Source organism: Stegostoma tigrinum, chromosome 18 (genome assembly GCF_030684315.1).
Source record: "Stegostoma tigrinum isolate sSteTig4 chromosome 18, sSteTig4.hap1, whole genome shotgun sequence".
Taxonomy (NCBI): Eukaryota; Metazoa; Chordata; class Chondrichthyes; order Orectolobiformes; family Stegostomatidae; genus Stegostoma; species Stegostoma tigrinum.
In genome coordinates, this window is record NC_081371.1 from 57165650 (window position 1) to 57193201 (window position 27552).

At 41.1% G+C, this 27552-nt stretch overlaps 1 protein-coding gene across 1 annotated transcript in view; it reads left to right on the forward strand.

Moving 5' to 3' along the window:
• The window catches only part of LOC125460876 (sodium-coupled neutral amino acid symporter 1-like), a 69438-nt gene that overhangs the window by 11954 nt on the left and 29932 nt on the right, over positions 1–27552 (forward strand). Inside the window, exons 2-6 of the mRNA XM_048549037.1 lie at positions 9204–9356; positions 10334–10403; positions 13213–13328; positions 23902–23975; positions 25627–25719. Coding sequence (XP_048404994.1) covers positions 9292–9356; positions 10334–10403; positions 13213–13328; positions 23902–23975; positions 25627–25719 — 418 coding nt within the window. The 5' untranslated portion in view covers positions 9204–9291. The remainder of the gene's footprint in view (positions 1–9203; positions 9357–10333; positions 10404–13212; positions 13329–23901; positions 23976–25626; positions 25720–27552) is intronic.

Consider the following 27552-nt stretch of genomic DNA (forward strand, 5'->3'; position numbering starts at 1 on the left):
TAGCATGCTGTCTAATGTGCTGTGCAGGCAAATGCAAAAATCAACAGAATGATGTCAGCTTTCCAGGTGCATTGTCAATTCTGTGCATTTAACGCCATTCCCTCTTAAACCACACACACTCCACTTCTCCAAGTGACCCCACTGCCTGTCTATCTCCTCACAAGTGTGAATATGAGTAACAATTTTACAGGGTAAAACTCCATCTTTGCCAAACATACAAATAAACTTTAGACTTAGAACTTCTTGTGAACAGATTCACTGGAGATCAGCTCCAAACTGCACATATCCTGGGCAGTTCAGTTGTGAGGCTTAAGCTGTGTACTGCACTGCTCTTCAAAAACATTTCAAAGGTTGTTCAGTACATTGGCGTATCCTAAGGCTTATATAGTACAGTTATTTAGTAAGTCACTATGTAACCATACGTCTTTCTTGCTAACATAATTAGTTGGTGTGTTGGGAGTTTATACTTCACTTTTTAAAAAGCCTGTACTTCTTGCTACGATTGCAATACATAAATTATTGACTTTATTACCCCCTTCAGGAAGTGAGTTCAGATCCCCACTACTCTTTGAGTGAAAAAAAGTTCCTCAACTCTCTTCGATAACAAAGCGTGGAGCTGGATGAACACAGCAGGCCAAGCAGCATCTCAGGAACACAAAAGCTGACGTTTCGGGCCTAGACCCTTCATCAGAGAGGGGGATGGGGAGAGAGAACTGGAATAAATAGGGAGAGAGGGGGAGGCAGACCAAAGATGGAGAGAAAAGAAGATAGGTAGAGAGGAGAGTGTAGGTGAGGAGGTAGGGAGGGGATAGGTCAGTCCAGGGAAGAGGGACAGGTCAAGGAGGTGGGATGAGGTGGTAGGTAGGAAATGGAGGTGTGGCTTGAGGTGGGAGTAAGGGATGGGTAAGAGGAAGAACAGGTTAGGGAGGCAGAGACAGGTTGGACTGGTTTTGTGATGCAGTGGGGGGAGGGGAAGAACTGGGCTGGTTTTGGGATGCAGAGGGGGAAGGGGAGATTTTGAAGCTTGTGAAGTCCACATCGATCCTCAACTCTCTTTGCTCCTTAGCTCTCCCCTCAGCTTTCCATCATTTAGCTTAAATTCATGCTTCCTAGTTGCTGGCCCATCTGCTAATGAGAAAAAAGTGCCTTCCTATCTGACCTATCTAACCCCTCATAGTTGTACACACCCCTATCAGGACCCCTCTCAATCTGCCCAACTCCCAAGGGAAACAACCCTGGCCTTTCCAATCTTTCCTCACAGCTTAGACTCTCTAGGTAACTTTTGCGCTCTCCGTCGTGCAATCACATCCTTCCAATAAAATGGTGACTGGACTGCATACGGTACTCCCGTTGTGATCTAAGCAGCGTTTTGTGCCATTCGAGCATAGCCTCTTTGCTGCTACAACTGTGGCATTGTTTCACTCATTGCTCTGTTATATCAATTTACTATCACTCTTAATACAATAAAGAAAAGACTGAAAGCTGAGTGGTGCCCTTTCTTTTCTTACTATTTCCCCCTGTCTCATGCATTTTTGATAATGGGAACTGCAGATGCTGGAGAATCCAAGATAATAAAGTGTGAAGCTGGATGAGATGCTGCTTGGCCAGCTGTGTTCATCCAGCTTCATACTTTATTATCATGCATTTTTGATCAACCTTCAGAGAGCAGTCATACATTTTGTTTGGGACTGGGAAGATAGTTCTGAGGCCAGATTCTGCTCCTGTTATTAATCCTCCCCTTGGACTGAACAATGTTAAAAAAACACACACACAATAAATTTACTGGGCATACATCAGACAGGCAAGATGGACTGCATGATTCCATGATGTAGTCATATTATAGTGTCATACATCACAGGAACAGACCCTTCGGTCCAACCAGTCCATGCCGAGCGTAATCTCAAAATAAGCTAGCCCCACATGCCTGTTCCTGGCCCATATTCTTCCAAACCTCTCCTATTCATGTACTTATCTAGGTGTTTTTTAAGCATCGTAACTGTACCCACATCCACCACTTTCTCAGGAAGTTCATTCCACACATGAGCCACCCTCTGTGTAAAAAAATTGCCCTCATGTCTTTTTTAAATGTCTCATCTCTCACTTTAAAAATGTGCCCCCTTGTCTTGAAATCCCCCATTCCAGGGAAAAGGCAACTACCATTAACTCTATCTATACCCCTCATCATTTTATAAACTTCATAAGGTCATCACCTAACCTCCTACGCTCTAGTGAAAAACTTCCCAACCCATCTAGCCTATCATAACTCTGACCTTCCATACCCGGCAACATCCTGGTGAATTTCTTCTGAACCCTCTGCAGTTTAATAATACCCTTCTTATAACAGGGCAATCAGAACTGGATACAGTATTCCAGAAGAGGCCTCACCAATGTTCTGTCCAATCTCAACATGACTGTACAATTCCTATACTCAAAGGACTGAGCATTGAAAGGAAGCATGCTAAATTTTAACAGTGGGTGCTGGCATAAATTGCGCACTATCAACTTGTCTGTTACTAAACATCCCCTGAATACCGGGTGGAATTTGTTTTTACTTTCCTTTGGAAGATTTAGTGTCAGTATTTTCACACCAGCGATTTTACAGCCCCACATCTCCGTTAAAAACTGCCTTAAAGATGGGATGATATGATGGTCCCGCCTGGCTGCCTGACTCTAGATGTAAACTTTGAGCTCACTGAATCTTTGGCAAAAATCCCTTTCTTATCCTGCCTGCTCTCGATTAAAACAATTCATGGGCCCACGAAGCTTAAAGAAACCCCCTCATTCTGAATCCAAACCATTAGTCATTGGGTATTTATGGCACTGAAAGAGGCCATTTGATCCCATCAGGTTCATGCTGACTTTTTGTAGATTGATCTAGTTATTCCCATTTCTCATCTGTCCCTCTAACCTTACAAGTTATTTCCGTCCAGACTGCTGATCTGATTCTCTTTTGAAATTATTAACTGTCTCTGCTCCATCACCCTCATTAGCAACAAGTTCCAGGTCATTACTGTAGACTGTATAAAAACATTTTCCCTCACATCCCTCCTGTGTCTGATAGCCAAAACCTTGCATCTACACCCTTTAATTCTAGGACCATCAGCAAATGGGAACAGCATTTCTTTGTCTGTCTTATGTAAACAACTACAGTGTCCCAAACCTAACCTTGTCATTAAAGTCCCTCACTCTTGGAACAGTCTGGTGAATCTCCTTTGTAGCCTCTCAAGGATCCTCACATCCCTCCTAAAATGTGGTGACCAGAACTGGACTCTAGTTGTGGCCTGACTAGAACTTTATAAAGTTTCAATGGAATGTTCTTATTTATGCAGCCCAAGATCGCACAAGTTTTCTAACCATCTCTCAATATATCGTGGCACCTTAGAGTTAGGAGCATGAACTCCCAGGTCTCTCTGTCACTGCTCATTCTGTGGAATTGTACTGCTAACTATATACTTTCTCTCCCTCTGCCTTCCCTTCTGGGGTACAGCAATGTCCACCATCCTCTAGTCTGAAAATTCCCTCCTGTGAGTGACTTACATTGGTGGGAGTGTGAGAGTCAGGAGGTCATGTTTGATTTACGATCATACAACAGTACGATCTAGTGGTATTATAATATTATTATATCATTTTTGATCTGGACCAGATGCTCACACAAGTCTTTCCGATGTTTGCTGCCTTAATTTAGTCAAGACCAAATGAGCAAACATCTGGCCAGACGCCACACACACAGATAATTTATCTTTATATTACAAGGGGAAAACACTCAACGAATATTGATAAAAGGCTCCCATTAGCACAGAGTTTTCATTTATTACTTTAAATTGTATAGAATGCCAAACAAAATATTATCGTTTTGCTTTTTTTCTGTTGCAAAAGTTATCATTTCCACCCATTTATTATTGATGTGGAATTTCCCTGCAGAGCTTGCATATTATAGTTTCACAGAAGTAAAAAGTAAAGTTGCCATAGACTTACTGAACCATAAGAGTGTTCTGTCATTAGAGGGTAATGATTGGCAATGATTTCACGTCGGCCAAGGGGAGAGGTTGAAAAAGAGAGTCCATCTGAGTGGCATCAGCTAGTGTGGGAATCAAACCTGCACTGTTGGAATCACTCTGTGTTGCTAACCAGCTGTCCAGCTAACTGACCTCTCATACAAGAGTAGAGTGGAAATGTTTGTTCTTATCGGGCAATCCTCTGACTTTCCGAGACACTGAATTTGCTTCCAAACCATTAAACAGCAATGAGTATCACAGCCACACACAACGTCTCAGCTATGAATAGCATATGAAGTGTGGGTCATTGTCATTGACGAAGTGCACCGCTACAGTTTAAATGTTTCCACAGTACAAATATCCCACTTTATCCCTGCATTTCAGTCTAAACTGATTCAATTTATCATGTTATTTACATTTAATGTCTCCATTGAAGCATTACTACCCATCAAATATTGCATTTAGAAATTTATGTATATTTGTAATTATGACATTTATTTTAGACTGCCTATCAGAAGTGGAATTAGAGATTTATATATGTAATTATGACATTTACTTTAGTCTATGCATATTTCAGTTTTGCTTACCAAAACAAACAAGATTGTAATGTTCAACTTTAATAAAAGAGTCATCAGTAGATTTACTGTTCAGAACTGTTATCGCCAATAGACGTAAACATTGTGAATTTAGGGGACGAGAAAGCTGAGATTCAAAGACTTAGATATGTGGGCGGACGAAAGTAAGCAAAGCTAAACTTATGCAGGTTGCCATGTGACGTGGGGCTCAGCAGGGTGCAGATGAAAATTTCAGTGATGTATCTTCCTGTTCCACGTTAGTATGTGACGGCTGAAAAACCCCAGCGCCGATAGGGGAGAGAAATTTCCAAAACAAGGTGCTGGCCCCTGACAGCGGGGAAGCTATGCTTTGCAGCGTTTAAATGGAGCAAATGAATGAGTTCATCTTGAGATTGTTGCTAATTTTAGATTGTTACATTAGGAAACAAATTAGTCACATGATTGGTTAGAGTAGTGGTGATACGGTATTATAGTCACATTTTGAATACAGACTTTATAACCATACCTATTTGTTTATAGCGAATAACCATAGCAATCTATTATGTAGTGGCATTATTAAACTGAGTAACTTTCCAGTAGCATTATTCATACTGCAGTGCCAACATCTCTAAATATTCACACCTCATCACCAGTTTCAATTTTAGCTTTGCTTACATTAGTCCCCCTTCCTAATTAAAATCTCAATTTCAGTTTTAGGTCTATAATTTCTCTCCTCCCAGCTTCACATTGGATGTAATTCAAATGAAAGCAAAATCCTCTGAAACAAACAGAATGCCAGAGAAGTTGACCAGTCTAACACGTGTGAAATGAGAAACAGACTTAACATTTCAATTCTGGTATGACTTCTTCAGGATTGAGAGTCACATCAGACTCAAAACACTAACTGTTTCTCTCTCCACAGGTGCTTGCTAGACCTGCTGAGTTGCTACAGCAATCTGTGTTTAGCAATGTTTATGTTATTTGCATATAATGTTTTTGATTGGTAAATCCACCTTTTTTAACTAAAGTTTAACATTACAATATTGTTTGTTTTGATAAGCAAATGTGAAATATGGAATGGGCTAATATAAATGTCATTGTCACAAATATTTGTGAATCTTTCAATGGACTGCCCGATGACCAGTAATGCATCAATTAAGATGCATAAATCTAAATAACAGGCTAAATTGAATCAGTGGAGACTTGAATGAAGGAATGGATGAGACACCTGTACCATAGCAACGTTTTGTTTTGGCTATGGGTCTACAGGTTGCCATGCCATTGTTACATTGTCTACAGTGAAGCATGTGTTCTACATTTCATATGCTGTGCTGAGAATTGGTGTTTAGCTGTAATATCTATTGAAGTTTAATGGCTCGGAGGCCAGAATATGTCTTTGTATAATAAAATGAAACACGGCAGTGGTTTTGACATACTGCAAATAGAAAAAAAAATTTGAGCAATCACAGTGCCGTTGCCTGCATAGGAACACTATCCATTTTTATTCACATTTCAATCTGGATGGTAGAGGTTTAGGTTTTGGAAGGTACTGTCTTTGGAGATTTTCTGCAATGCATCTTGCAGATACAGTCCACACAGCTGCTACTGAATGTCAGTGTTGGAGGGAGTGGATGTTCAAGGTCCTAATCAAGTGGAATGCTTTTTACTCTTCTCGCAGTAATCCTCACCGAAATGAATGGAGGCATCTGTGAGTCGGCGGTTCCTGGCTTTATGTTGAGGGTCACCTCCCATACCAATCCAAGGTGTTCGGCTGTGTGTTCTGGTTCACGGGCACTTTGCCTTTGCAGTCTGGGTACTGACTCACAGCCAGTCCTATAGGTCTATAACAGCCAGTCTGATGGCTGGGGTGGGCTAGGGCTAACATAGTCAGGGTGATGTACAGCTATTGGTCAGTGGTTTGGCCATTTCATGCCTGGGGCTGTTTGGGTCAGTTTGTTGAAGAAGATGGACCATGGTCAATCTGTTAGGTCTGCTCCTGCCCCTCCCTGTGCAGGGTGACAAAGTCCCTGATTGCCAACCCCACCTCTCCTGCTCGGAGCTGAGCAAGTAACTGGTCTGTGATGGTCCTCCAAGTGCCAGCAATCTGGGACAACCTGCAGAGCTGTCCCAGTGAGGAGCTTCTACATTTTTGAGGACTTGTGCTCCAGAACCTGCCACTCCCCTAATCAAGCTCTCCCAGTACCGTTACAACACTGTATTTGGAGTGACATGGTGGCTCAGTGGCTAGCACTGCTGCCTCACCTGGGTACAGTTTCAGTCTTGGGAGACAGTCTGCGTGGAGTTTGCACATTCTCCCCTGTGTCTTCGTGGGTTTCCTCCGGGTGCTCCGGCTTCCTCCCACAGTTCAAAGGTGTGCAGCTAGATGGATTGGCCATGCTAAATTGCCCACAGTGCCCAAGGATATTTACGTTAGGTGGGTTAGACATGGGAAATGTAGGGGAATGGGTCTGGGTGGGATGCTGTTCAGAGGGGCGGTGTGGACCTGTTGAGCTGAATGGCCTGATTCCACACTGTAGGGATTCTATGACCTACCTGACAATATGGAAAATTACCTCATTATGCCACATACACAAAAAGTGTACCTGAGTCCACACACCCTGATCTTTGTCATTCATTTCTCTCATTGCACCTTATCAAATTCTCTCTGAAAAGCCTTATGTACCACACCACTGTATTGTCCTTCTTCATGTTATTTCTTCAAATAATTCAGTAGGCTTCAATAAACATTACATTTCTTTTGGGAAATCCATTGTATTTGATTTTGTCCTTCTTGAAGTGTTTTGCTAACTGATATTTTTCTAATTTACCTTCTAACACTGATATTAAGTTAGTTGGTCCAAGACTTCCTTAGCTTTGTTTCCCTTACTGAAGATATCAACTGCTTGACCTGTTCTCCAGCCCATTAACTCCGTGTTTCTTTTTCTGGTGAAGTTTTACATGTGGATTCAAGTCGAGTACAAGTGATTATTTTGTATTCATCAGTGGAATGTGGGTATTGCAGGCAAAGCCAGTGTTTATACTTCATCTTGAATTGCCTTTGATAAAATGGCGATGAGCCACCTTGTTGAACTGCTGCTCTCAATATGGTAATAATGCTTCAATGGAGCTGTTAGTTAGGGATTTTGAAGGTTTTGATCCAGTGACAGTGGAGGAATGCTAATAAATTTTCAAATCAGAATGTGGGTACGAATCAGAGGTGAAAATTGCAGGTGGTGGTGTTCCAAGCATCCTTTGCCTTTGCCCTTCTCTGTTAAGAGAGAATGGGTTTGAGAGATGCAATCAGAGGAGCTTCACTGAGTTGCTGCAGTGCATCTTGTAGATAGTACACATGGTCAGTGATGATGGAGAGGGTATAAAGTAATGAATGGGGTTTCAATCAAACAGGCTGCTTTGTACTGGGAGATGTTAAGCTTTGTGAGTGTTATTAGAGCTGCACCCATCAAGGCAGGAATGTATCTCACTATACGTCTGACTTATGCCTTGTACATGATGGACAGATACTGGGGAGGCAGGAGATGAGTAAATTACTGGGGAATACTCATCCTCTGAACTGCTGTTGTGGCCGCTGTAGCTGTGTGCCTGGTCCACTTCAGTTTCTGCTTTTGAGTGACTAAATTGATGCTTTTCTTTTCTGAAAATTTCTAGGCATTTGCCCGAATTAAAAGGAAACAATAAACAGGTTTATTATAGAACATAGAACATAGAACAGTACAGCACAGAACAGGCCCTTCAGCCCACAATGTTGTGCCGACCATTGATCCTCATGTATGCACCCTCAAATTTCTGTGACCATATACATGTCCAGCAGTCTCTTAAATGACCCCAATGACCTTGCTTCCACAACTGCTGCTGGCAACGCATTCCATGCTCTCACAACTCTCTGCGTAAAGAACCTGCCTCTGACATCCCCTCGATACTTTCCACCAACCAGCTTAAAACTATGACCCCTCGTGCTAGCCATTTCTGCCCTGGGAAATAGTCTCTGGCTATCAACTCTATCTATGCCTCTCATTATCTTGTATACCTCAATTAGGTCCCCTCTCCTCCTCCTTTTCTCCAATGAAAAGAGACCAAGCTCAGTCAACCTCTCTTCATAAGATAAGCCCTCCAGTCCAGGCAGCATCCTCGTAAACCTCCTCTGAACCCTCTCCAAAGCATCCACATCTTTCCTATAATAGGGCGCCCAGAACTGGACGCAGTTTATTTCAATGTAATCTCTGCACATTGTTCTTTGAAATGCTGAACATTTTTGTTAAATCCTTTGCAGTTCTTACATTCAGCAAAATTGTCATTCAGCAAGTATACAGAATAGATGCTCCTAACCTATATGTTTAACAGTTGTACGAATGTGTTGTCGGCTGTTCCTCATCTCTCTTCCTAAGAGGATATTCTGCTGCAGAGAATCATCTGCACATTCCAGCAAACCAGAGTGATTTAGTCAAATGTTAATTTTGGGTTTCTTGTCTTCTGAGTCTTTAACTGAAGTTCTGTTCCACTGTTATTTTCATTTATTACACAGAAGAAAACAGATTATTAATAGAAAGTTTGATCTTACTCTGACTAGCCAAGAGATGACGCATTTCTTTTAAATGTGCTGTTTCTCCTTTCACTGATTAATGCTGTCATGTGTTAGTCTGAACAGATTGAAGTAACTGCAAGACCAAATTGAAAATTTTTGGTCAGACATCTGCAGTTTTCCAAAGGCTGAACTGGACGTTGGAATGGATAACCTGGAATCTAAAGGTGGCTCCAAAATCAATGACTCTACACTGGGTGGACTGCAAAGGTACATATTTATCATCTACTCTTTATATGCGACATAATTGCTAATGTCTTCACATGATTTGATCATTGTTGCCAATTCTATTTATAATTTGTCTAATAATATTCATATCAGATATCAAATTAATTTTATTGAAAAGAAAGCACCAGTTATTCAAAATTGTACTGCTCTAGATTCTCAGAAAAGTTAGTTTCATAACATGGATACTGACTTAATCATTTTTAACAGAATTGCTTTGTTTATTATGGAATGAGAATTCTCAAGTTATTTGTTTCTACCTAACAACGATGCTAAGCTAATTAATATTCAGAGAGTTGGATTTTTTAATTCATTCATGGGATGAGGGTACTGTTGGCTAGTCAGCATTTATTGACCAAATAGAAGTTCAGAGTCAACCATATTGTTGTGGGTCTGGAGTCACATCGAGGCCAGACTGGGCAAGGATGGCAGTTTCCTTCCCTAAAGGATATTAGTGAGCCAGGTAGATTCCCACCCCCCAACAATCAACAATCAGCAATGTCACAATTAGACTCTGGAGTCTTCTTTCCAGAGTTTTATTGAATTCAAGTTCCACTGTTTACCATGATAGGATTTGAACCCAGGTCCCCGCAGAACATTACCTGTGTCTCTGGATTAGCAGTCCAGTGATAACACCACTAGGCCATCACCCCCCCCCACCACCCCCGAGTAACCCCCATTATGGAGGACGTATGTTGCATCTTTTTCAGTTATGTTTTCTTATTAGAGTTTTAAAACAGTGATTTAAAACACCGTGGTATATGATTTAGTATGTTATGTTAGAATTGCCAGTTCCCTTTTGAAAAGATTAAAGGATTTGTCCAAGTTCAGTGTTATATTATGTCATTTGCAATCATTTAGGGACATCTAAAATGCAGTTTAACTGATAATTAGGGCTGTTAAAAGATCACATTGTGTAATAGAACATGGATTTAAGTGATCTTTTTATTTTGGTGTTCCAGAAAATGTGATAACGCTGATTTTGAACGTACAGTGTACCATACAAGCAGTGATGAAGGAAAGAAGGAAAATGTAAGTAGCCAATGATCTCGAAAACAGGGTGTCGGAACACATTTGCCACCTCCAAAGGGGAGGTTGCAAAGTCAGGCAGTAGTGACATAGATATTCCTTAAGGGAATGGTTGTATTGCAGTTATATTACCGGACTAGTAATCTGTGGTATTTTCCCAGATGATCACTTGTCAGTATTTGCCACTTCTACCTGTGGTACTGGATAAGGGTTGTTTGAGGTACTGTGCTCCCACCTTTATCTTTGCTTTGTCTTGGGTCTATCTAGTGATTAATGGTAGAGGATATTAGTCTGCTTGAAACTTGTTGGTCTTCCCACGTGAAGAGTGTTGCAGACTGCCCCATTCCAAGGTCAAGTTCCATGCTGAGAATCGTATTAAAGCTCGGGACAGCTGCTGCTCAGGTGCAGTGGGAAAAGATTGCCTTCTAGGGCCTTTCTGCCAACATATAATGGGGGCCTGTTATGTTCTTTTTTCAACAAACTCATAGCCTTAGTGGTAATGTAAACAGTTTCCTTCCATATTTATAAAATGCCTTGCTTTGCTGCAACTGGATTAATGCTATAACGAGGAATGGCAGAATTCCACTGGATTTTCTGTAAAGTCTGGATTCAACTGTTTGGACCCTTTGTATTTATTTATGGATAATTTATGAATAAAGTATATTTTTGCAAAAAGAAACAAGTATCAAACAAAGAGGCACTGTTAGGAGTTGATTAGGTTTATTGAATGATAGCAAGAAGTACAATATTTGGTCAGGAATAATTACCAGGACCTTAGGGAGCTGGTACGGGTAGATGCTCACAGACTGTGTGTGACAACAGTCAAATGGGTGGATCCAGTGTAACATGAACAGTAACCCCTTCAGAGCCATTACTTTACACAACACAATGCAGAGCCCTGGACAAGCAATATGGGTGTCACAGAATCCCTATAGTTTGGAAAGTGGCTATTCTGCTCATTGAGTCCATACCAACCCTCCAAAGAGCATCCTACTCAGATCCAATCACCATACTTACCTTGGCTAACCCATCTAACCTGCACATCCATGGATGCTGCAAGGCAATCTTGCATGACCAATCCACCTCATCTGCACATCTTTCGTCTAAGGGAGAACGCCAGAGTACACCAAGGAAATCCACATAGACACAAGGGAAATATGCAAATTCCACACATAGTCACCCGAGGTTAGGATTGAACCTAGGTCCCTGGTTCTGTGAGGTAGCAGGGCTAACCACTGTACCACCCTGTTTTATGGCCTGCTCATTAACTCACATGGTGCTAAGGATGTGGAAACATTGCCGTTCTTAACACTGAGGTATTATTTCAACAAAGGAACCAAGAGTCCTGTCCGACAATCAGATCGGATTAACCACCTGGTCATGACAAGGGTTAGGAGATCACGGGAGGAATCATGTTTGAACACTCCCCTGTTAGTAAGGGACCTGGCAGTGAATGGGACAATTTGTAAATGATCCAGCAGAGGGGTGTGAGGGAGATGCTGTACATGTTTACGAAGGTGAGACTCTGCACTTAATTGGAATGTAGGAGCAGAATTTCTACATTATTGCAGAATGGCGAGATTCTTTCCTTGATCCAGTGAGTGGGAGAATCTGAAGATATTTGAGGGGTAGGAGAACTCTGCATGCAATCAAAGTATGGGAGAATTGTGTAGATGATCCAGAGTGGAGGAGCCTCTGTAGATGAATGGGGAATGCAGAGTTATTGATATTCTGCTCACTTCTTTTACTGATCTTGAAATCTTGAGTCATGCAGACCTTTGCACTGCCACCAGCTAAAGCACCCTTCCAGCAGCACAGACTTTAAAAAATCCTCAACTGTGATCGGTAAGACCTAATACAATTAACAATCCAAATTCACATAGAACAGTGAACATTGTAATTGCTAGCTATCTTATAAAACACACAAAAAATGTTGCCCTAGTGCTAAAGTTAGTTTCTGAATCCTTTTCATTGTTCTGTAAATTGTTCACATATGTAAACAAATAGAGGTTATAGCATGTTCTTTATAAATTATGTATCATGCAACAGAAGATGGATTAACCCTTCATGCAAATCAAATATTTAGTTGAGATATTACACTGAACCTACACTAGAATGTTCAGTTTGCTTTAATAATTTAGTTACATTTCATGTAATTTACAATGTTTAAAATTAAAATTTAAGATGTAATTGTGTCAGTTTATACATGAGAGGCTTGTTGAGCCAAATCCTATTTGTTAGACAAAGTCACATTAATGCTCAATAACAAAATGTGAGGCTGGATGAACACAGTAGGCCAAGCAGCATCGCAGGAGCACAAAAGCTGACGTTTCGGGCCTAGACCCTTCATCAGAGAGGGGGATGGGGTGATGGTTCTGGAATAAATAGGGAGAGAGGGGCAGGCGGACCGAAGATGGAGAGAAAAGAAGATAGGTGGAGAGGAGAGTATAGGTGGGGAGGTAGGGAGGGGATAGGTCAGTCCAGGGAAGACGGACAGGTCAAGGAGGTGGGATGAGGTTAGTAGGTAGGAGATGGAGGTGCGGCTTGGGGTGGGAGGAAGGGATGGGTGAGAGGAAGAACAGGTTAGGGAGGCAGAGACAGGTTGGACTGGTTTTGGGATGCAGTGGGTGGGGGGAAGAGCTGGGCTGGTTGTGTGGTGCAGTGGGGGGAGGGGACGAACTGGGCTGGTTTAGGGATGCGGTCCAATTGGCCTGCTGTGTTCATCCAGCCTCACATTTTGTTATCTTGGATTCTCCAGCACCTGCAGTTCCCATTATCTCTGACACATTAATGCTCTCTCTGTTTTCTTCAGTATGCAGGATCAACTTCCATGTATATGTCTGTGTTTAACCTGAGCAATGCTATCATTGGCACTGGGCTCTTAGGCTTGTCGTATGCAATGGCCAATACAGGGATTGTACCATTTGTGTAAGTATCAAATGTAATTGTTGTCCTTCATTCCTTTGGATGATCAAATTAACAGTTCCTATTATTTTAGTACAATCAGAAAGAAACATGATCTGTTCAAACCCTCAACTCACAGCATTACTTTGTTGTTTGGTGAAGAGGTTATTGTATTTTTTTGTGATTGATAACGTTTGCTCATTGGCAAGTTTTATATTTTTTGATACCATGGCTTTAAGTCACAAACTGTATCTGAAATTTTCAGAATGCATTTTGAGGTGCTGTGTAGATCAAGCACATTGCATTCACAGCTCTGCGCAAACAATTGCTTGCTTGCTGGTCCTGCATATGGTTGGAAAACCTGTGATGTTTTGGGGGCGATTCCGTCTGCTCAGGATCGAGAACCATCTTGGGTGTGGATACACTAAATGTCTCAGGTGTAGAGTCTGCTGACAAAGTATGGCAGCTTTTCTTTCTCATGATGAATTACAACAAGGCATCTTTGAACTGTGTGAAGGCCAGTCAACACATGGCAATCCAATTTGCTGAATTATGCCACAGCATATCACAGGTAATCCTAGTAAAGTGAAATAATTTAAAACATGTGTGAAGGTTAAGTTTTAATTTAATAGACAGTATTCCATTCATTTAATTTCTGAATATTTTAATGAGAAGTGGTACTTGAAATTTACTGAACTGTTCCAGAGATGCTGATTTAATCAGTAAATTGCTTAGCAGATGATAGAGTTGTCAAGACACATATAAGAAACAAATGAAGATTGATGAATCTAAATTATTTGAATGTTGAGCATCTTAATAAGTAACATTAAATCCAAAGCCGGAAAGTCCACTCAAGCTTTTATCATGATGAAGTACGTAAAACAAACAACACATCTTGCTATTTATGGAGAAAGTGAAAGCCTGCATTCAGAGCTTGCCAACACATTATCATAACTGACCTTGAACACACTTGGCTACCTGCAGACTAGCTGTTAATTCTCCTTCAAGAATTATGGGGGATTAAACAAAGGTTTATCTCTTTAAACTTACCATAGTGTCTAGGCCCTTGGTAGAGCAAATGCCTTCAGGTCACCTACGCATATCTGTTATTGTTTTAAGAATGAAGGTGGTGAAAAAGGCTGTTTAGCCTATCTATTCTGATGTATTGAGGATCCCATGACTATCTTTGACAATTTCCATATTATTACCACTTCCTTTTGCTGAATCTAATGTTGAGCCAGTTCCCCTCTTAATGTTCAAACAGCTCCCATCTGTGATTTCACTGTAACAACTCAGAAGGCAGAATCTTACTGACAGAACTGTGAAAAATGCTTCAATGTATTTATATTCTAGGATCTAAATTGGCATCCCACGGTATCTTATTAGGTTTTGTGACAGTTATTCAAGTCAATACTTCTGGTATAGTGTTTGTTTTAAAGCAGCTCATTTTAATATCAAAACGGATGTATAGCTCATGGTTATCAGCTTTAATTACCATGCAAGATGTTTATATTCACCTATTAAATGTCTAGAAATCTTTATAAATAGAAATATTAAAATAGGAGCAGGAGTAGGCTATTCAGCCATTGAGCCTGCTGTACCATTCTTTATAATCATTGCTTGTTATCCAACTCTGCCAAACTTGTTCCTGCTTTCTCCCCACACCCTTTGATCCTTTAAGCACTACAAATTACGTCTAATTCCTTTAAAACACGCATCCTTCTGGCCTCAACCAGTTTCTGTGACAGGGAATTCGCAGGCTCATCACTCTCTGGATGAAAAATTTTCTCCTCAACTCAGGCCTAAATGGCCTATACCACCAGCACCATCCACCACCCCGCCCCCCCAAACAGGTTCTGGACTCCCCCGTCATCGGGAACATCCTTCCTAAATTTTCTCTCTGTAATCATGTTAACATTGTATAGGCTGCTTTCAGATCCCCCTCATTCTTTTAAACTCCCATAAATATAATCCCGACGATCCAGTCTCTCTTCACACATGTAAATGCTGCCATTCCAGGAATCGGCCTGGTGAGCCAGTGTGTCACTCCCTCCAAAGTCAGAACATCGTCACTGGATATAGAGATTTAAACAACACACTCGGCGTGGTTTCACTGACACCTATGCAGTTGCAAAAATAGATCCCTACTCCTGTACTTGAATCCTCTCACTGTTGAAGGCCAACATACCATTTACCTTTGTCACTGCCTGCAGCACCTGCAAGCTTACTTTCAGTGCCTGATATACAAGGACAAGCAGGTCTTCTTACAACTCCCCCTTTCCCAATCTGTTGCCATTCAGATAATACTCTTGTCTTCCTGTTTTCTGCTACCAAGTAACCACACATTTATCCACATGATACCTGATCTGCCTTGTGTTCGCCCATTTATTCATCTTGTCCAAATCACATTGAACTATCTCTGCATTTTTGTCACAGTTCACCTTCTCACCGGCTTTATGCCATCCACAAACTTGGAGATAGTACATTTAGTTCTCACATCTAAATAATTAATATGTATCGAGAACAGCTGGGACCCAAGTGCAGATCCTTGCGGTACGCTGTTATTCACTGGCTGAAATTCCGAAAAAGGCGAGTTTGTTCTTACTGTTTGTTTCCTGTCTGCCAACCATTTCTCTCTCCATGTCAGTGTACACTACCTCCAAAATTGTGCACATCAGTTTTAAATGCAAATGCAGTGTTCCACTAAATCTTAAACTTTATTTTGCAGATTAATATGTATATAGCCTGCAAACATAGACTGTCTGTTTCTAGTATCTTGATCAGAATTATTTGTCAGTATTACAAGGAACAGGGCAGAATATGATGTACGAATAAAAATATAAAACTGCCTATCTAAAACTGTGCCATTAATAACAAATGCACTTGTTGTTTCCCTTTATTAACTCTTGTTATCCATGAATTATTGTCTACAATCATGGTAAATGTTATTTTCCACAATAACCCAGTGCCTTTCTCTTGATAGATATTAGTGTGAGTTGGGAACAATTGGACCTATGTTCCTGATATTTTAAATTAATTGTAAAGACAGCAATTCCCAATCATCTGTTCTAGTTGATTCAAAAAATCAGTGCTCCCAGTGAGGGCCAGCCCTTCAGGGAATGTATTTTGGTTCTTTGTGGCAGTGCCTTGGATGATTAACCCTCCATGATGGGAATACTGTATCAGATAATCATCTAAATTAATAAACAATAAAAATTTACACCTTTCTTTCCTGCAGGCTGCATTGCCTAAGCTTCCTGCTGAACGTATTTCAGATTTTCATCTGATAAATATTCAAATGCCCCAGTTTTACCAATAGTTTCATCTGTGAATCTCTATTTTCTACATGGAATTTAAGGCATGTGGATGCATCTTTGTTGAAAAAAGGCTTATCAATTTTCAGCGGTGAAGGTGTCATAAAAAAGGTATCAGTACTAATTTTAAGGAAAGATATTCATGTATTGGAAGTAGTTCAGAGAAGATTTACCAGACTAATCCCTGAAATGAGCAGATTGTCTCATGAGGAAAGGCTAGGCAGCCTAGGCTCTGGAGTTTAGAAGAGTCAGAGGGGATTTAGTTGAAACATATAAGACCCTGAGGGGAGTTGACCAGATGGATCTTGAAAGCTTGGGGACCGCTTTGCAGAACACCTCCGCTCGGTTCGCGATAAACAACTGCACCTCCCAGTCGCAAACCATTTCCACTCCCCCTCCCATTCCTTAGACAACATGTCTATCATGGGCCTCCTGCAGTGCCACAATGATGCCACCCGAAGGTTGCAGGAACAGCATCTCATATTCCGCTTGGGAACCCTGCAGCCCAATGGTATCAATGTGGACTTCACCAGCTTCAAAATCTACCCTTCCCCCACCGCATCCCAAAACCAGCCCAGTTCGTCCCTCCCCCCAGTGCATCACACAACCAGCCCAGCTCTTCCCCTCCCCCCACTGCATCCCAAAACCAGTCCAACCTGTCTCTGCCTTCCTAACCTGTTCTTCCTCTCAGACATCCCTTCCTCCCACCCCAAGCCGCACCTCCATTTCATACCTACTGACCTCATCCCACCTCCTTGACCTGTCCGTCTTCCCTGGACTGACCTGTCCCCTCCTTACCTCCCCACCTATACTCTCCTCTCCACCTATCTTCTTCTTTCTCCATCTTCGGTCCACCTCCCCCTCTCTCCCTATTTATTCCAGAACCCTCACCCCATCCCCCTCTCTGATGAAGGGTCTGGGCCCGAAACGTCAGCTTTTGTGCTCCTGAGATGCTGCTTGGCCTGCTGTGTTCATCCAGCCTCACATTTTATTATCTTGAAAGCATGTGTGCTGTTTTTGGCAGAATCCAAAACCAGAAGTCATCATTTAAAAATAAGATGTTACTAATTTAAGTCAGAGATGAGGATCAAAAAAAACCCTGAGTTTTGTGAACCCTTGGAATTCCCTTCCTCAAAAAGCAGTCAATGCAGAATCTTTGAATATTGTTAAGGCAGAGGTAAATGGAATCTTTTTTACCAAGCAAAAGAAAGATTATTGGGCGATATGTAGGAATGAGGTTAAAATAAGATGGTGCTGCAGGTTCAGAAGCCAAATGGCCTGCTCTTGTTCCTTGCTCATGTGCTCATTAAAAGTGTAATATTTGCACATACCTCTTCTTTTTCTGCTCTGTAGCTTTATTGCTTTTAAGGGCCCCAATTATTCTTTGTCTGTTATTAACATATTTAAATTTTTGTGTTTTATTGTATCTCTTGCTCCTTTTTACATTTCACCATAGGTACTCTTTCTGGCAATTTTAACATTTTGATGCATCACTTGATCTCTCATCCTTCCTGTTCATAGTCACAGATTCGTACAGCACAGAAACAGACCCTTCGGTCCATCCGGTCTATGCTGACCATAATCCCAAACTAAACTAATCCCACATGCCTGCGCTTGGCCTATCTCCTCCAAACATTTTTTATTCATGTACGTATCTAAATGTCTTTTACATGTTATAACTGTACCCACATCCACAGCTTCATCTGGAAGCTCATCCCACACACAACCCACGCTGTGTGAAAAAAAATGCCCCTTCTGTCTTTTTTAAATACTTCTCCTCTGTTCCTTAAATTTTTTTAAACTTTTTTTTCTCCTATTTGGGCCTATATTTGATCAGGTTGAAGGATTTAACTTGTTTTGATTTTGATTGATTTGATTTGTTATTGTCACAAGCATCAAGATATTGTTTTGGTGCTATCCAGATAAATAATACCGCACATAAGTACACCAGCGTAATAGAACAGAATGCAGAATACGATGTTACAGCTACAGAGAAGGTGCAAAGAAAAGCCACCTTCAAGAAATGAGAGGTCCATTTATAAATCTGATAACAATGGGGAAGAAGCTGTTCTTAAATCTATTGGTACATATTTTCAAACTTTTGTACCTTCTGCCTGATTGAAGAGGGTGGAAGAGAATATAACCAGGGTAAGCGCGGACTTGATTTTGTTGGCTGCTTTCTGAAGGCAGTGGGAAGCATGGACAGAGCCAGTGGAAGGAAGGCTGGTTTTTGTGGTGGACTGGGCTGTGTTCGCAGTTGTCTGTAGTTTTTTGTAGTCTCAGGCAGAGCAGTTGCCATACCAAGCTGTGATGCATCTGGATAGGATGCTTTTTATGGTACATCTATAAAAATCAGTAAGAGTGATTGTGGACATGCCGAATTTCCTTAGCCTTCCAGAAAAGTATAGGCATTGCTGTTCTTTCTTAATGATAGCATCAACATGGGTGGACCAGAACAGATTGTTGGTGATAGTTACTCCTAGGAACTTGAAGCTCTCAACCATCTCCACCTCAGCAACATTGATACAAACAGGAGTGTGTCCATCACTCCACTTCCTGAAGTCAATGATCAGCTCCTTTTTATTTGCTGACATTGAAGAAGAGCCTCTAAGGTCTCTATCTTCTTTCTGACTCAACCTCATTGTTGTTTGAGATCTGATCCACTACAGTGGGGTCATCAAATTTGTAAATGAATTTGGTGAAGGATGTGGCCACATGGTCATGAGTGTAAAGGAATATAGTAAGGAGTTGAGTACCCAACCTCGCAGGGCACGAATGTTGTGGGTTATTGCAGAAGAGGTGTTGTCACCTCTCCTTACTGGTTGCAGTCTATTGGTCAGAAAGTCAAGGATCCAGTTGCCGAGGGGGAACAGAGTCCACAGTCTCAGAGTTTGAAGATAATCTTTGGTGTTAAACCAAATAACTACTTGCTTATATTTCATCTGCATTTTTTCAAATATATCCTCAAAAGCATACTCTTTTTGGTTGACATTTTCCTTCCTGTGTGTTTTCTCAAAGCGTTCTTTCTATTTTAACCCAGGTGAGTTCACAACCAGCCTGCCTAAAATTTAGCTGTTTTCTTACAAATTCAGCTGGTGCTGGCAACCACCAGCTTTTTTTGGCTAATACTGATGACAGTTGTCAGGATGCCTTTATCTTGTAGCAATCCTACACACACACACACACACACACACACATATACACACACACACACACACACTCACACGGTAATAGTGCAGAAAATAAGAGGCTGATTGTTGAAAATTGCTATCTCCGAGCTCATCATTTCAGCCTGAAATACTGTACAACGGCCTTCTCATTGACTCCAATAGCTGACCCATTCACAATTGCCAATGAAAATTATCACAAATTACTCAACATATGAACAAGGTTCAAGAGCAGGCCACACAGTCCTGGAGCTTGCTCTGCCATTCTGTAATATCATGGCTGATCTGATTTCAACCTCAACTCTACATTCCTGCTTACCACTGATAATTTTTCCCCTTGATCAATAAAAATCTATCTATGCCTTAAAAATATTAAATATTTTGCATCTGCTGCCTTTTGGGGAAGATAGACTCACAATCTTCTGAAAGAATATTTTTCCCTTACCTCTGATTTAATTGGGCCACCCTTACTTTTAATCAGCATCCTCTAGTTCTAGATTCTTCAACAAGAGGAAACATCCTTTTACAATCACCCAGTCAAGTCTACTCAGGATCTTACATATATCAATTAAGTCACCGCTGACTCTTCTAAACCCTAGAGGGTCACCTGTGTAGCCTTTCCTCATAAGGCAATCCAGTTATTCCAGGTATTAGTCTCTGAATTGCTCCCGACAAATTAGCATAATTCAGTAACTATGGTGAACAGTACAATACACATTATTCCAGATATGGTCTCACCTGTATAACCTTCCTACTCTTGTTTTCAATTTGTCTCACAACAAAAGAAAGCATTCTGAGTTTTCTTGATTACTTGCTGTACCTGCATACTAATCTTATTCAATTCTTGTTCTAGAACACCCAGAGCTCTCTGCATCTCAGAGCTCTGCAACCTCTCACCATTTAGATGACATGTTTCTATTTTATTGCAGCTATAAATGAGCAATTTCACACTTTCTCACATTGTACTCAATATGCTTTGTGTGTGTGTGGTCGCTATACTGACTTGTACCTAGATTTCAACTTTAAATTGAACCGCATTTTATCTTTTACCGTCAATGTGAACACTTTACTGTTTGGGGTGTCGACACTTCCAGCATCATTGCTTTGTAGCTATTTGTGGATTTTTTGTCTTTAGTTTAAGTTTAACACATAGTGTAAGTGTAATTATAAGATGCAAGACAATGTTTTTAAAAAAACAGACGCAGCTACTATTTCATGATTAAAGTAAATCTACCACCTTCTGCTTGTGACGGTGTCAAGGAGGAGATTTCCTCTGTACCTTTAATAAATAAGTCACTATTCTGAAATGCACGACATTGACAATTGACAACCAAATTTAGGAGCTATCCTTAGAGAGTAGCACCCATTCAGATTTTTTTTCGTCTTCACCACATGTTAATCCAAGGGATGGGATTAAAATCAAGCCAATTTTCATTAGCCTGAAATCAATGTAGAATAGGAAAGCCATGTGCTCCACCACTGAGGGTAAATCTGTGTGTCTTTACCAGTTGTATCCAGAGAGAATATCAGCATGTTGCATTGTAAGGTACTTGTTAGACCATATCCGGAGTACCATGAGCAGTTTTTGTCCCCTTTTTAAGGAAAATATTTCATTCCAGGCAGTTCAGAGAAGGTATGGAGGGATTGTCTTATGAATAAAGATTAAACAGGTCCGGACTGTGCTCACTGGAGTTTAGAAGAATGAGACGTTATATCATTGAAACACGTGTCTGTCTAAATGCCTCTTAAATGTTTGAGACAAAAGTCTATCTCCCACTGTCTTTCTCTGTTGCAATGTGAACAAAGTCTCAGATTTTACGATGTAATTCATTAGAGCAAGCAATTATCCTTGTGCTGTGCAACAACAAATAACACAGACTTTCCATTTGGCTGATATTTTGTCCTTTTAGTCAAGAAAATTAGCAGATTTGTATCATGGAATTCGGAGTATTTTGTTTGTGTTGGATAGGATACAGTGTTAAAAGTCTGAATCGTGGTTGCAACACACCTCAAACCTGTCCATCTTCAGTTTTAATGGCGATAGGATGAGAGCCAGGTGATTTCCACGCCAAGGAGGCAGGTACAGAGCATACATGCCTCATTTTTATTCACAGCTTGCGATTTGACACTGGAAGGCAAGGTTCCTCAGGCCTTAGAAAATCTGTCTTCCACACTGAGCCTGAGAGGGAAAAATTACAGTAATAATTGGAAATGAACTTTCTAGTCATACTAGACGTCCACTTGGAAGTATACAACACTGCTGAGACCAGTCAACGTCATTTGATGGTTTTTACTTTCTGTTTGTGCCAGCAAACAAGATCAGCAAGTAAACACTGTTTCACTTGCCTGAAAAATCCACTATGTTTGCTTGGACAGCCATCAATGACCAGATTCGTCTCTGGTTCCCCCTCCCACCACCTATGACACCCTCCCCCACTAAGTCCCCAGACTTCCCACTCCAGCTTTCCCTGGCAACCAGTTCCAGTTACTAAAGTGTGAAGCTGGATGAACACCAACCTCAGGGAACCTCTCTCCTACTGCAACTCCCTTGTAATCTCTTACCTGTCCGTCTTCCCTGGACAGACCTATCCCCTCCCTACCTCCCCACCTATACTCTCCTCTCCACCTATCTTCTTTTCTCTCCATCTTCGGTCCGCCTCCCCCTCTCTCCCTATTTATTCCAGAACCCTCACCCCATCCTCCTCTCTGATGAAGGGTCTAGGCCTGAAACGTCAGCTTTTGTGCTCCTGAGATGCTGCTTGGCCTGCTGTGCTCATCCAGCTTCACACTTTATTATCTTGGGTTCTCCAGCATCTGCAGTTCCCGTTATCACAGTTCCAGTTACTGTTCCCTAGTGCCTGACCTATCCCTAGCCACTATCATGCTGCCCCCCAAACCCGCAAACTTGCCCCACCCTTGTATAACTCCTTGGAATCAAAAGCCTGGTGCCTGCAGTCAGAACACAGACCCGTCCAGTTTGGGTCTGGCATGCACTGCCTGGAAATGTGGTGAAAGGAAGGCATTCAAGGAGGCATTTGGTGATTATTTGGACATAAATAATGAGCAGAGATGTGGAGGAAAGGCAGGGAATTAGCACTGGGTAATAGAACCAGAATGGGCATGATGGACTGAATGGTCTCCATGTGTACCATAACAATTCTGTGGCCCTGCAGTCTTCTCCAAGCTACCTCCTGACACTGCAGAGTGAGCCAGATGTCCAAGTTCCACATGTTCTGTGCCCCAGTATCCACCTGAAGTGAGAACCATAGGTCTACTGCCTCATTAAAGAGAGTCTGGTGGTGGTTTAACCTGAGGGTTACCATGCACCTATTGCTTGGATGGCACAGTGGCTCAGTGGTTAACACTGCTGCCTCATTGTGCCAGAAGGGCAGGTTTGTTTCCAGCCTTGGGCGACTGTCTGCGTGGAGTTTGCACATTCTCCCCCTCTCTAAGTGAGCTTCCCCCGGTTTCCTCCCACATTCCAAAGATGTGCAGGTTCTGTGGATTGGCCGTAGTGCCCAGAGATGTGCAGGCTAGGTAGAGATGCAGGGTGGGAATGTAGGTCTCGGTGAAATGCTCTTTGAACTGTCAGTGTGGACTTGATGGGCTGAATGGTCTGCTTCTACACTGTAAGTATTCTGTTCTATGCTTCTACTGTAAACACACCAAGTGAGTTAAAATTTTTCTTTGTTTCAGAAATTACATTCTGGTCTCATTGCTTTTTCTTTCACATTGTATTAATGAAAAGAAGTTCGCCAGAATTCAGGAATAGCCCTTTCAAATTCATCCAGAGGAGAATTATAGCAATTATTTGGCAGTGATTTTAACTTTAGCCAAAAGTAGAAATTGTTCAATATCAAATCATGCACTTGCCATATATCTCTTTTCATTTTCATTTCAGAAAAGTGAAATGAAATGGGTGGTTGTTTCTATATTACACATGTTGACATTGTTGTCCTAAGTCAAAATTACCCCATGTTTTCTAAATTGATTGCTAAATGAGGCATGTTTTCATTCAATGCTTAAAATAGAGGAAGTTTAAAAAAAATTGAGCAAGTGCTGCATAGCTTCATTCATGATTTAAACAGAATTTGATTCATTTATTTTCTTTTACAGGTTCCTTTTAACCATTATCACCATGTTGTCACTTTATTCTATTCATCTTTTGCTCCAGATTTCAGTTTTAACAGGTAAGACAAGTTAAGTTTCTGTCAGTGTTTGGCATCAGAATTAATTGCTAAATTGCTTGGTGCCTTCATCTTTCTATGCTATGACAAACTACCACTAAAACAATCTTCAGTTCTGGCTTTGAAAATTGCTGATTCATTTTGGCCATATGTGGCAGATATTCGCATATTTTAAATTCCTGTCAGGAAGCACATTGCCTACATTCGGAGTTGCACACATTTAATATATGACAATGGACAAACGTATGTCAGAGTCTAAACGTTCTACATTTTCAGGCACCACAATCAAAAATATTGTTCATGCTGTCATGTTTTTGTTTTTGATCTGTGGTGGTGATTGGAATGAGGGCCAGGTGGATCTCATTGAATATGAGATCCTTGATTAGGGCTGGTAACCTGGTCCAATCAGGGAGCCCTGGCTGACAGATATAAACAGGAGATTCAGCGAGCCTCTTCATTCTGCAGACTGGCTTTGAGCAGGGTGGTCAGAGCCCGTGTACTATACATGTGTAAATAAAGGGTGACTTGGTGATGGGATACTGGCCTCTGTGCAGTTACTTCGGATCAAGAATGTGCAATAATAATTTTGTTTTCCCTTTAAATAACTAACAAGTTAAATTAACCTCTGAAGGAAAGGCATGCAATAAAGAATAATAGAAACTCATGTTTCTGAAACTATACTGAATTATTCCTAAATCAGTTCTGAAGAACAGTCATACCTGACTTGAAATGTTAACGCTGTTTCTGTCTCCACAGATGCTGCCTGACCTGCTAAATTTCTCCATGAATTTCTGTTTGTTTTTTAACTGCTTTTATAATATGGTTGAAAGCACTGAAACAAAGTACTTGCTACAAATTAAAATCACAAATGTATTGTAGGGGATAACATATTAGAATGGATAGAAGATTGGCCAGCTGGCAGTATACAGAGACTCATAACTAGGCCTTTTTCAGATTGGCAGGACATTATGCGTGGAGTCCACAGGGGTCTGTGCTGGGGCTTCAACCTTTTACAATTTATATCCTGGATAATATTCTGGGGACCTGGGTTCGAATCCTGGCAGGGCAGATGGCGGAAGTTGAATTCAATAAATATCTGGAATTAAGAGTCTAATGATAACCGTGAATCCATTGTAAGCCCCTCTGGTTCACCAATGTCCTTTAGGGAAGAAAACTGCCATCCCTATCTGGTCTTGCCTAGATGTGACTTCAGACTCACAACAATGTGGTTGACTCTTAACTGCCCTCTGGGCAATTAGGGACGGGCAAAAAATGCTGCCTGGCCAGTAACGTCCTTTTCCTGTGAATGAATAAAATAAAACACTCTTCTGGCAAAAAGGGGAAAGGGGCATTTTCTTCACTATTCTTAGTGAAATTATTGAAATGTGGAGCGGTTATGTATATAATCTGTGTAGTCTGATGTCATTAATGTAAATGAAAAAGTACAATAAGTCATAAAATGACATCAATAATATATCAGCAGTGATCCTTTGGAATGGCTGGGGGGGCCAAACAAACTGCTCTTGTTCCTATATCTTATGGTCTGACTAATGAGGCTGAAGCTGCCAATTGTTGGAGAAAATATCTGAGCATTTTCATATTTGCGCCAAACATTTAACGTTTTTTCCATCAATGAAACTGTTCTTGCATTTAGGTTCCATGGTATATGAAACATTGGGACAACGTGCATTTGGCAGACCTGGGAGACTAGCAGTATTTGGATCAACGTCACTACAGAATGTTGGAGGTAATGCAGAATTATAGACATTTTAGACACTGGTGTTAACATTCAGATCTCTATTTGTTCAGTTTTGTTTCAGTCTGCTGACTATTGTGCTATGTATTCACATTCTGTACTTGGCACATCAAGGGCTTTCTAGCATCTGATTTTAGGAGTGGCAGTTTAACCTAGATAAATGTGAGGTACTGCATTTTAGAAAGGCAAATCAGGGCAGGACTTATACACTTCAAAGTAAGGTACTGGAGAATGTTGCCTAACAAATAGACCTTGGAGTACAGATTCATAGTTCCTTGAAAGTGGAGTTGCAGGTTGACAGGGTAGTGAAGAAGGCATCGGGTATGCTTGCTTTTATTGGCCGGTGCATTTAGTATGGGAGTTGGGAGGTCGTGTTGTGACTGTACAGGACATTGGCTAAGCCACTTTTGGAATACTGTGTTCAGTTCTGGGTCTCCCTGCTATAGGAAGGTTGTTGTGAAACTTGAAAGAGTTCAGAAGAGATTTATAAGGACGTTGCCCAGGTTGGAGTGTTTAAGTTAAAGGGAGAGGTTGAATAGGTGGCGCATTCGAAGCTGAGGGGTGACCTTATAGAAGGTTGGACCAAAGGGTCTATTTCCGTGCTGTATGAGTCAATGACTGTATATGGCATGGATAGGAAGAATAGCCAAGGTCTTTTCCCTAGGGTAGGGTAGTCCAAAACTCGAGGGCATAGCTTTAAGGTGAGAGGGGAAAGATTTAAAAGGGACCTAAGGGGAAACTTTTTCACACAGAAGGTGGTGCGCTTAGGGAATAAGCTGCCAGAGGAAGTAGTGGAGGCTGGTACAATTACAAAATTTAAAAGACATTTGGACAGGTACACGAATAGGAAAGGTTTAGGAGGATATGGGCTAAATGCAGGCAAGTGGGACTTGTTTAGTTTGGGAAACTTGGTCAACATGGTTAAGTTGGACTGAGGGGTCTGATTCTGTGCTGTATGACTCTATGACTCTACTCCACTCATTTGGAGTCATAGAGACATATACCATAGAAACAGACCCTTCAGTCCAACTCATCCATGCAAACCAGACATCGTAAATTAATCTAGTCCCATTTGCTAGCATTTTGCCCATATCCCTCTAGCCTCTTTCTACATATTTCTAAATCTTTCCTAAATCTTTCTCCCCTCACCTTACAAAACATTCCGTCTACTTTTGAACCACCCCACCCTCATGAACAGACCTTTGCTATTCACCTTATCTAATAAATCATTATTTTATAAACCTCTATAATGGTCACCCCTCAACCTCCTACACTCCAGTGAGAAAACTTCCAGTCTATCCTTATAATTCAAACCTTCCAGCCCCAGCAACATCCTGGTAAATCTTTTCTGAACCGTCTCCAACTTTATAATCTCCTTCCTATTGCAGGGCGACCAGAACTATACATAGTACTCTAAAAGTGGCCTCACCAACATCCTAAACAACCTCAACGTGACGTCCTATCTCCTATATTCAATGTTAATGGAGTTTAACCTGCAGGATTCTGTAATGATCTCACAGTGAAAGCAGCATTAAGCTGGGAACAACCACAGTCTGATTGAGGTCTACATTTGGTTTGCTAGGGAGAAAAGTATTTTAATCTTAAATAACAGCACTTGTGTGGCAACAAAAGCTGAATGATTGATATTCTAGGCTAGGCTATAGATCAATCGAGAAGCAATGGCAGACATTTAACGGATATTTCAGAACATTCTTATTTTCAAGAAAAATTCTAACAGGAGGACCCAATATCCATGGTTTATTAAAGAATTTGAACAAGGCATCAGACTTGTAGAAAAAGCATATAGAACATAGAACAATACAG